At 45.3% G+C, this 11319-nt stretch overlaps 2 protein-coding genes across 7 annotated transcripts in view; both read left to right on the plus strand.

Annotated features, from left to right (window-relative positions):
* Positions 1 to 7314, plus strand: part of PPFIBP1 (PTPRF interacting protein, binding protein 1 (liprin beta 1)) — a 51779-nt gene extending 44465 nt beyond the window's left edge. For 5 of the 6 annotated variants that reach the window (XM_010014598.1, XM_010014599.1, XM_010014600.1 and 2 more), the window contains 6 exons: positions 1670 to 1792; positions 2609 to 2734; positions 3587 to 3775; positions 4353 to 4532; positions 4892 to 4957; positions 5724 to 6245. In XM_010014598.1, the coding sequence (XP_010012900.1) occupies positions 1670 to 1792; positions 2609 to 2734; positions 3587 to 3775; positions 4353 to 4532; positions 4892 to 4957; positions 5724 to 5810 (771 nt within the window). In that variant the 3' untranslated portion in view covers positions 5811 to 6245. Of the gene's footprint in view, positions 1 to 1669; positions 1793 to 2608; positions 2735 to 3586; positions 3776 to 4352; positions 4533 to 4891; positions 4958 to 5723 lie in introns of all 6 variants that reach the window. The other variant, XM_010014603.1, reaches the window with a different exon arrangement.
* Positions 7315 to 9781: 2467 nt separating this feature from the next.
* Positions 9782 to 10701, plus strand: REP15 (RAB15 effector protein). Its single transcript, XM_010014605.1, is given in 3 exon segments — positions 9782 to 10140; positions 10142 to 10186; positions 10188 to 10701. Coding segments are annotated over 3 exon segments (918 nt in total).
* Positions 10702 to 11319: the final 618 nt, after the last annotated feature.

The following is an 11319-nucleotide window of genomic DNA, read 5'->3' on the forward strand; positions in this document are numbered from 1 at the left end:
AGCAGCCTGTGACCACAGTTGCAGTGCAGGGGAATTTCTTCTTTTGTAGCACTCCTCTTGAGCAACAGCAGCAGCAAGCGACCTTGGAAGTCTAGCTGGGCTTGTCACATACGCTTCCTTACAAGCTTTTCATGGTTGGGCTCGCTAAATGAGAGAGAATCTTACTATTTTGGTTTTGAAATGGTGTATTTACAGGGATAGACATGGGAATGAAGCCAGAGGTGGACAGAATGTGACACCTTCCGCATCATATAGACTGCAAACCGGTCAGCAGGTCAGGGTGTTGGGTAGAACCAACAGCCTTTTTTTAACCTGTGAGCTTCATCTAAACCTTTTGTCTCACTTGCCATTGTCTGCCACATCTGTCCTCTGAGATGAGCCCCCTTGGGTGCCAGAACGCTCTGTCTCTCCCCTTGTCGGTGGTTTGAGGGAGCCCTGATTACAGGAAGGAGAAAGCGGATTTTAATGGTGCCAGAGTGAAACTCCTGCTTGCTACTGTAGTCATGAAGGGAGGAACTAAACTTTCCTGGCTCTTGACAACCAAAAGCTACCTGTCCACCTGAAGGCATTCATCTGTGTCCTGTGGTCAGTGCAGAGGCACCATCTCATTTCTCGGCAGGGCACAAATTGTCCTAAGAGATGCCTGACACTCTCCACAGGCAGTAGTGGGAGCCTAAACAACTGGTCTGAGCAAGCTATAAAATAAGTCCCCAGTGAGATGAACGTTTAAGTAAAAAGCATTGTGAGGATCAAGCTTTTGGAGGAAGAACCAGCTGGCTTTGTTAGTATCGCCAGTGCGTTGCAGGGAGGAGTGCTGCCATGCCTTTGCAGGCTCTAGTCCTGTGACGTGTGAGAAGTGGCTTATTGCACGCTGAAAATGGTGTGATGTAAAGGCACAGTCAGGTTGCCTTGTGGTGCCTTGTCACAGAGCTAACCTTCAGGCTGCCTGGGTGCCCAGCGTGCTCCTTTGAGGGAATTGACACTCCTGGCCAACCTGCCCTCTTTCTCTCAAATTGAGTAGTGCCTGTGCAAGGTAGGACCTACCATGACAGTGAGCTAGGGCAAAGGAGACTTAAGGTGAGCCTCTCTGCAAGCCAGGGTATGGTCATCCTTTCCATGGTTCCATCGCTTGTGACAAGAAAGATTTATCATTTGCAGTTGTGGGAGACAAACCTGGCACACGTTCATCTTTTTCTTCTTCCCTTTTCATTTTCATTCTAAACATACAGAATGCCTTGATTTTCAAGGTAATTTATTGTTTTCAATTAAACTTCTAGCTGGGCATTTGTGGTATTAAAACTTTTGGCAGGATTAAATGCAAATGCCAGGTGAGTCTGATGGACTGTGTTTGGAAAGCTGTCCTGGCTCTAATCAGATCACTGAGGATATGTCATCTCACCCTCTCCTCTCCTTGTTAGCTGAGGTTTCCATACAGAGCTCTGTACCCTATGGGAAGAACATCACCCAGGAGCTAGTATAGTGCAGCATGGGAAGCTTTTATTTTGGGACAGATGGTTTGACGTTAATCACATGTGTCACATAGTAGAATCTTAACCCAGAATGTGTCAGATGTGTCTTTTTAAGCCAGGATCTGAAGCACTCTCCTCCAGTTGGATGCTGTTTCCACCAATAAGTATGTTTATGTTTGACTCTCCTTCCTCTTCGACAGGATGACTTGCTGTCCTTGAAAGTTGTCAGTGTCCTCCACCACCTCAGCATCAAGAGAGCCATTCAAGTTCTGAGAATAAATAACTTTGAGCCCAACTGCCTGCGCAGAAGGCCGTCTGATGAGGTACTGCTTTAAGATGAAGCTATGAAGAGGAATCCTCTAGGTCTTTTTCCCCCTGGTGTTTCTGATTATTCCTGCTCTGCTCTCTCCTTCTGTCATCTCCTTCCTATTTCATTCTATTCCATTTTTGGTTTCCTTTTTCTCATCTTGTTCTTCGAGTCTCATGCGCTGCCACCACTACCTGGAACACCACTTTCTTTCCTCCACCTGCTATGGTCCCAGACTCATGTTCCTCTTGCCAAATCTCCTGCTTCTCTTCTTAACCAACAGCTGGCAGTTTTGGCCTAGTCTCTGATGTGTTGTCTGGAACATAAATCATCTGGAACTCGGTGCACTGTTCCCATGAGTCTTGTGTAACTCTCTGGAATATTGATGGTTGTGTCAAAATGTTCTGTGTAAAAGGGGGAGTTTGGCCCTGTTACCAGACAGGAGACTGCCGTCGCTTTGTAAGCTGGATAGAGCAGTAGATGATGAAGTGAGCCATACTCTTGGATTTAGATTCATGATGTGCATCTGCAAGAAGAGCACATGGAGCTAGCTAAATTTTCAGTTCTACTGGTAGAAATTGCAAGTAGTCCTAGTGCACAGCAGGATGATCAAATGATGTGAAGCATATTACAGACCTGCCCACTGTCCAGACCCATCTCCACTTTGGTATTGCTGCAGGATAGCAATCAAAAAAAGAGCTGGCTGTTTTTTTCTCAAGTGCGAGGTGGGCTTCCATTCATTAAGGGCAGGAGAGGTTTGTTTCAGTGAAGACTCGGGCTGGGACAGCCGAGACGGGAAGTCTCCTTAACTGCCCACTCCTCCTGTTCACAGAATAACGTCACACCTTCCGAGGTCACCCAGTGGACCAACCATCGCGTGATGGAGTGGTTACGCTCCGTTGATCTGGCAGAGTATGCACCTAACCTGCGAGGGAGCGGTGTGCATGGGGGACTGATGGTAAGGGGTTTTGACTTGCTTGTTCCATTTTATGAAAAAAAAACATGGCTAAGAATTGCTGGAGCAAAGTTCTGGCATCATCTGTGGTGCACATTCCTTATCTTCTTATCCTGCTCAATAAGAAGTTGCTATCAAAATTTAATACCGTATTTTTAAAGGACATGAGTGTCTTGGGCAGAATTAGCGTGGCAGCAATGGGTTTGATTATGTGTATTCTCCTCACAATTTAATTTGTGTATGGTGTTCTCCACCCTCTGTCCTACAGTGCTGTACGCTGCTATCATGCTGTTAAACAGCCACCGTTTTCCTTCTTAGACCTTGTCCTAGACCTGGATATGTTCTTATTTTGTAAGGAAGGCTTGTTACTTCTGTAAAATTTGCAATTTCAATGTCAAACCAGGATTGTTTCTAATTACTCTAGCAGCAGAAACTCCAGATGAGACTTACACTTGCAGAAGTTTGTTGTGGTGAAGAGGTACATCCGTGCTCCAAACATTTTACATCTGTTTATTTTCCATGATTCTTCTAGCTATGTTTTCCAGAATTAAAAAGGATGGAGGGTAAACATTTGTGGCAGCTTCACACATTAAGGGTGGATTTAGCTTTTCCTTTCTTCTTACTTCCCAATATTTTTCTGTTTATAACTCAAGAAGTAAAGCCTGGAGGTAGCATTTTGTCAATCCTTTAGTTAACTCTCTTTTCTCAGTCTTTGTTGTGTCTTTCCTTTAATATGCAAACAAAAACCATAAAGCAATCTTAGGAAGTGACCAAGATAGGCATGTCTGTTGATGTCCTTGAGACCTCATCACACAGTACTGGCTTCAGCTGGATTCTCTGTGATTTGATTAATAGGTTTTGGAGCCTCGTTTCAATGTCGAAACCATGGCACAGTTGCTGAACATCCCACCAAACAAGACGCTACTGAGACGACACTTGGCGACTCATTTCAACCTCCTCATTGGGCAGGAGGCCCAGCAGCAGAAACGTGAAGCCATGGAGTCCCCAGACTATGTCCTCTTAACAGCAACTGCCAAAGTAAAGGTAAGTCACTTATCCTGGGCTGGTGCATGAGCTTCCAGGCAGGCATTTAGATCTCCACTGTGCTGGTTTTGTCTGTGTTTGGAGGGCAGTTCAGCAAGGTCTGAGAAAAGGGGCTGAGAAAGGAGCATGAGAGCAAGACTCAGCAGGTCTGGGTTTGACACTTGTGTCTACCTTGAACGCACCATACCCCAGCCTCTCACATGCACAGACAAGAGGTAGCTCTCTTGCATGTTGTCCTTCTGTCTGTCCTGTAAGATATTTTAGAAGGGAGACTGTCTCTTACCATTTATATGCTTATGGTTTAATGCAGTGGGATTCCGATTTTATTTGAGATCCTTTAAATGGTGTTGTCTTAATGACTGTAGAATGAGGGGACACATTGTTCTTTTAGATGCATTTAGCATGAAACACTAATATTTAGTATTTCATGCTAAATACTAAACAGCTATTCAGAAGATCTTTGTTTAGGAGAGCAGTGGGGTTTTGACCATTACTGAAACAGCAGTGCAACAGTAAGAGTTCTGTTAATTTTTTGCTGATTGTCTAACTTACTGTCAATTTTCTCTTCACTTGTAAGCCAAAGAAACTTGCCTTCAGCAGTTTTGGAAGCCTCAGGAAGAAGAAGCAAGATGATGTGGAAGAGTATGTGTGTCCTATGGAGCTGGGACGGGCATCTGGAAGTGGGTCGAAGAAGGGTTTTAAGCCTGGCCTGGATATCCGAGTATATGATGATGATGATTTGGACAGGCTGGAGCAGGTATGTCAGTTCTAGCAGTTTGGAGTCCTTGACTGTGCTGTTGGGTTTGGTGGAAAACCTTGATTTTCCCAGGGACGCCTTCCTTTTGCTTTGGCCTGTGAAGGTCCTGACTACTTGCAGTCACACAGCATTACTAACAAAGTGTCTCTCAGCCCAGGGAGGTTCAAGCTGTAAATACAGCACCTTTAGGACCTGCTCTGGCATAACTGATCTGTCCTGGTGGTGCACACTCCTCCCTTGTTCTGACCATTATTGGTGTAATCAAGCAGTTGCATTATGTGCTGCACTTAGTTGCCACTCTGTCATGGCATACAGTGAATTTTATTATTGATTAATTATTCACTATCTGTTTTTTGTAGATGGAAGATTCAGAAGGGACAGTGAGGCAAATAGGAGTGTTTTCTGAAGGCATCAATAACTTGACAGTAAGGCTTAAAAGCGGGGTCTGTGGAATAAGATCTCTGTTTCTCTAAGATGGGTATAAACCCCTTGGCAGTTGCTAGTATTAAATAGTGATGCTACTTAATGCAAATACACTTTGTATAACTTTTCTTTGGTGCTACTGGCTCTGTCAAGCAGCTGAGTTTTGTAGTTTGGGGGGAAATTGCTTTGATTGATTTCAGTGGGGGACCTAGTCTTTGGCTAGAGTGGAGCACTGCTGGTCTCAGAGGGCTAAAGTATATAAAGTACTGTGTAAATTATGGGTATAGTGAAGCTTTGTCAAACTAGGGGTTAGTGGAGGTTCTTCGGGTTTTGTACAGGGACTGCGGGGGAAAAGAAGACTTGGTGGTACAAGAAGATACTCGCCCATCTTGGTTGGGGAGGTTCCCCTGGCTGGTGGCCCATAGTCGCCAGCTCTCCTCGTTGACTCACCACCCTCCACGGAGGGCAGAGGACCTGGCTCAAGGCCGGTGGGTTGCCCTTGGGTGGTGAGTTGCCAACTGAGGGTCGCAGCGCATTTTCTGGGTGGAAGCCCAGCTCCAGCCCATGCTCCCCAAGCCGTTTGGGCCAGCAGGCAGCAGTGAGCTTGGTTTTCACCAGTGTGGGTGAAAAATGTCCTCAGCACAACAAAGTAGCGGCTGGCAGGGCTGATGGTGGTGGTTGCTGCCAGGCACAGGACTAGACCATTACAGGTGCCTGGTTTCAGTTGTGAGGGCCTGAACCTTGTCTCTTCCCTCCTTTCCTTTCTAGCACATGTTGAAGGAAGACGAAATGTTTAAAGACTTTGCGACTCGCTCTCCTAGCACCAGTATAACAGATGAGGACTCCAATGTGTGACAGTAACCACCAGGCACTGACAAAGCCTCGCTTTCCTATGTGCAAGAAACGTCATCATTAAACATGACGGCAGCAGATCATGTACATTACATTGCTCTTGCTTCTGTTTCTTAGAAGTAACAATGGGGGCTGGAGAATTTAGGAAAATAAAAAGGTGCCTACTCTGAAGTTGCCATAAGAAACACCCAGACATTGGTGAATGGTAATTGTTTTTACTATATTTAATGTACAAATCGGTGATTATGTTTCAGAGTGTTGCATTTAAATTTATGTGGTATAATAGTGCTCCTTTTGCTTATTCATGGCCTCAGATAATACTTTATATTGTTTCAAAATAACAGAAGATATTAGATAGAAGTATTGTGTCTGTAGATATCAATCACCAGCTTTTTCTAGGCTCTCAGCTGGAAAAAGATGTTTCTGCTCTTTTTCAAGTGCATTTGTTCAGCAAAATGCCAGTTCTGCCCTTCCTACAGTATTCAATGTAGGATTTTAGTCATCCATGCCCTGCAAAAACTCCCTGGTAGCTCTTGACTGTTGCTCTTATTTTTATACAGTTTTATAAAAAAAGAAAAAGGAAAAAAGAAGTATATGAAGTACATATAAAAGCAAAATTTAGATTTTGTGTGACAGAGTGATGGAAAGTTCGAGTTGTGGGGGAAAGGGAGAGGGTTGTAAGAAAATGATGCCAGTTTGCATACCAGCTGGTTACTGGAAAAGGCAGGCTGACCTTTGGAATTGTTTGCTCTAATTGCTTTTTACTTAAGTGCACAGTGTAATGATCTTCCATTTGGGATGAAACAATTACAAAGCATGTTTCTTCTAGCAGTGACTCGTACAGGAATTGTACACTTTAAAACGTCTTCTTTCTTGTTCCCAGCAGCAGTAGTTAGAGCATCCAAACAAGGTGATTAACACTTCTGTGACGTAAAAAATTTCCTCTGAGTTGAGAGTTCTCCCTGCATATGGAAGGGATATTTCTGTGCTGTGACTAACATAAAGATGGTGTAGTTGCAAAAAAATATAAAGTTATATAGAGAAATGTATAGGAAATATATTATTTCAGAATATTAAACCTAAGGTGGGACTTTCTCTCCAAAATACAGCTATCAAAATCATTTTACCTTCTTGAAGCACAGCTCCTCTGCTTTTGAAGATCATCAAATTTTAAAAGTCTTAACTAGCCAGTGGAAATCTTTTGTCAGTCTTTTGGTATTGCAAGGTGTCCTAGCCAAAAGCAAACAACAAAAGCGTAACTCTGTTTATTACAGTGGTCATTCGTATGGTGTTGAACGTTGCATGTATTTTAGCACAATGGCATGAAGCTGCTTTGCTTTGTAAAGGCAAAAAAAAAAGTACAGCTGGAATTGTTCCTTGCGGTGGTGTGTTGCTTTACCAAGCGTTTGTGGCTCGTTTCGTTGCTCTCCTTGCTGGAACTGAGACTGTTCCCGACACATTGCTGGCATGGTGCAAGGGGTGTCAGATCTGTACTGACTTTGTGGGTGTTTATGGAACACTATTACCAAAGCTAGGAATGGAAGAAAGGTTCTTTCAGGGTTCAAGGGCTTCCAGGGAGCTCCCAGCAAAGGTTGGGGTAGATTGGAGACATCCTGTAGCATTGTATTATTGCAACTTGATACGCTGTTGCCAGCCTGGTTCTTGGAAGGATGTGCAGCATAGGCTATTATTTATGTACCAAGATGAAAAACTTGATGTGGACCAGTTATGTTATGCATAATATCAAGTGCTGCCATTTTCTCTTTAGTAACTGGAGCCTGGCAAACAATCCATAATGCATACATAAAATAGTTTGTGCTGCTTAACATTTGTCTACAAACAGATCCCAACTGAAGCTTTATTCAGTATTCCTGACTAATTCCTGTCTGAAAATAATTTGCTGACTCTTGTTTATTCCTCTTCAGTCTTGGGGCTGTTTGAGCAGAAATACCACATTGTGGAACACCTGCCCTCAGCTTTAGGGTGCAGATGCTTGGGATGTGAATTCAGGGCTCGCTTTCTGTGAATACTCTGTAATATGGTTATTAACTCACATGTAAGTTGAGCTTAAGATCCTGCTCTCCCAAATGCTGCAGAAGCACTGGGAAGACATGGTGCAGGCCTCTGAGCAAAAGTATTCCTCCAGATTCGATCTCAGTAGTGAACCTGACTGGATATTCACAGGGGAAAAAATAAAGGGACCACGTGACACTGTATTATGTGCTGAAATAGGCACAAATGGTCCCTGATTTCTCGTCAGTCCAGTGCTAGCCTTTCAACAAAGGCAGATGATGGTTTAAGTCCAGTTAAGTAGCATTCTGTTCCCAACAACCCCGTTCCTGCATTCACCAGTTGGAAGCCAGGTCATCATTGCTTCATAGCTGCCTGTCCTCTGAACCTTGGTTATTTTATGAGGCTGGAATATGAAAGCAAGTGATCAAGTCAGGAAGTTTATATGTGCATGTGCACACAATGATACCTTTGGGGTATTTTAATTTGTGTGTGTTTGAAGAGGACAACATAACTATTGTGTATTGCCATGTAAAATCCAATAAAGTCTGTGGAAAATGCAAAGTGTTTCCTTTTTTTTCTTTTTTATTTTCATAGGCAGCTTGTTTTGTTCTGTTTAAAAAACACAGGAGGGAAGAGGGGCAAAATTGCACATTTTTTGTGGACTCTGATTGTCGACAGTGCCTGCAGAAGGAGTCAGCTAACGGCTAAGAAATCAGCTACACTGAGTCTTTCTACTTATTTCTGGGATCCAGGTTTGAACCATCTTGGGTTGTTTGGTATGATGTGATAAGAAAGAGCTTCTCTGTTGCTCAGTGTGTGTTCCTCGGGGAGGCCTCATGGAGTGCCAAAGGAAGGACCAGCTCTGGCCCTTCTTGCTGTATAGAGCTACTGTCTCTCTGGTCCCAGGTGCCATTCCTCGCAGCCCTCATCAGTCATAGGAGCTCCAGCTACTACACATTGTTGCAGGGGTGCAGGTACTAATGATGATCAAGGTTTTCCCCAATGTAGCACAGATAGTGGACCAGAAAATGCAGAATCCCTATCTGTCTTGTGCCCTTCATTTCTGTGCTTTTGTTAAATCAGCAGATCAACATTCAGTGGGAACACTGAGGATAAACAACTCTTTGAAACCTAGAATATAATAAGCTGTTGTTGTCTGTTTTTTTACAGTAGTGATGAAAACGTAGATGTGTATCCATAAAGAGCCTATGGAAATTAAACCCAGCTTTTTTTCTGTTTGCTTAAGTTACGTACATGCATCCAACCTCAGGACTTCTACAGGGCAGCCTGTTCCAGTGCTCTGCCACCCTCAACATAAAGTTCTTCCTTGTGTTGAGGTGAAACTTCTTGTGTTTCAGTTTATGGGCATTGCTCCGTGTGCATCGCCAGGGCACAATTAATGCTACTGTCCGTAGCAGCAGTACTGAGATACAGGCAACAGCCCATCAAAAAAGACCACTGCGTCATTTCAAGCACCCTTAGAAGTCCTCAGGTTTGGATGCACACCTTTCTCTGGGTGATTAAAAGAAAAAGGTTTCATCTCCAGGAAACACCCAGTGCCAATAAAATGGCTTCTCCGTAATAGTCCTAGAAAGGAGATCAAAGGTGATAAGATCAGTCTGGAGTGAGATAGCATCAGCTAAAGGAATGGTGCCGGAATTAGCAGTGAGGAAAACGAGCACAGATGAATTCAGTAGGTGTGAAAGTCACTGGGCCTGTGGGGCTGGTTGCTGCGCAGTCAGCTGCAGAGAAACGCCCAGGAGGAAGCCTGCTGCTCTGCAGAACAACAGCGGGTTCACAGTGCTTGGCTCTGCCGCTGCCATGACGAGCTGGAGAGCGGCAGGTAACCAAGTGCATGCTTAATAGGTCTGGCTGAGCCCAGTGCCTACATAGCCCTTGATGGAATAGGAGGGGACTTCCCCGACGTCGTCTGCCTGTGGAAATGAGCTCCTGCATGGAAAATGGGCCAGGTCTCGCATGAGGACAACCAGGAGAACAAGGCTGAAGCTCTCATCATCTGTGAAGTCTTCAGCCAAGGTGTGGTCCATGCATCTCAAAGGCTGAAGGACTGCCTTGGTTTTGTGGATCCTCAGAGCAAATTCAAGGCAGCTGCAAACACGTTGAGTGAGATCTTTTTGGTCAACTTCATTAGCTTCTGCATGGAAAAGGGAGTGGAGGAACGTATCATGGCCAGCAAAATGACCAAGCAGCAGTCCTCCCTGTTTGGGGTGGACTGGATCTGGACCCAGTCTGGAGCTGACAAGCAAATCAAGCCTCAGCTTGTGGTGCAGGCTTTATAGCTGGCTGAGCTTTTCCATAGCTGAGGTGGTGGCGGATTGCTGCCAGGAAGCTGTGCTGGCAGACCAAGAACAGGAGCAGGTTTGAGAAGCTGGTGGAGTTCTGCCACCTGGTAGGACGGGACTGCCTGGGCTTGTTCATCATGTTTGGTGTGCCAGGGAAGCCCAAGGACATCCGAGGAGTCATGCTAGACAGCATTGCCAAGGAGCGAAACTACCGCCTGTCGGGCAGGGATGTGCTACGGCAATTTGTCACCAGTGCTGACGGCTTCCTGCCCGCAAAAGACACGTTGGAAAACTGCCTTGGCACAAAAACCGGACTGAGGGAGGTGGGTAGCGTGTACATAAAACTTCCTGTAAACTGCTGGGTACGGCAGTGGCTCTCTGCACCCCGGCACCACAGGCTGCGTGGGGCTCAGCTCTGCGCCTCACTTTTCTTCTCACACAACATTCCTTCCACCCCCTTAATTCCCACCTTCCCCTCCAACCATCGCATTCCCTTGGCTCCTGCAGGAGCCAAGCTGAGTCAGTCTCTCCAGGTTTTAGAACAACAGGACTCACCTGCCAGAAAAATGTGTTTATAGAAGGCACGTCATTTTTCCAGAACACTTTGTTCACCAGACATTAAGTGTTGGCTGGAGCCAGTGAAAGCTTTATCGCCCCGAGCCTTTGGGCGGTCATGGTAGAGCTGACTCACAGCCTTTGGTGCCTCTGTGACAAGTGTTTTCCTGTAATAGCGAGTTGTGTCTGTGATGAAGAAAATGTAATGGTCAGATTAGCATTGAGCGTGAAGGACACTATCGAAGCTCAGAAATGCTGGTTTGGAGGCATGAGCTGGTACCCAACCAAGAGGAAAAGCCCTTCCCAGCAGTAAAAATGGGCTATATGGGGCTATACACCTGCCCCTTAATAGTAGATCAGTGCCAAGCTATGGAGGGCTGCAGCACTGTGACTGAAAAGCAGGGGCAGGGTCGGTCCCGGTCCCAGCTTCAATGCCTGTTCCTGCTGCGTGGCAGGCCTGTGCCTGCTGAGTGGCTGTCTGAGGGCAAGGAGTGGCCAAAGGCAGTGGCAGGCACTAAAGAAAACTTGGGAAAACATCAACTAGTGAGGACAAAACCCACTTCTGGAGATGGTGGTGGGAGTTTTTGCTTCTCATGGCAGCAGCAGCGGCTTCTCACTGCTCATGGCAGAGAGCAGAAGTC

Source organism: Nestor notabilis, unplaced genomic scaffold (assembly GCF_000696875.1).
Source record: "Nestor notabilis isolate BGI_N333 unplaced genomic scaffold, ASM69687v1 scaffold3465, whole genome shotgun sequence".
In the NCBI taxonomy this organism is placed as follows: domain Eukaryota; kingdom Metazoa; phylum Chordata; class Aves; order Psittaciformes; family Psittacidae; genus Nestor; species Nestor notabilis.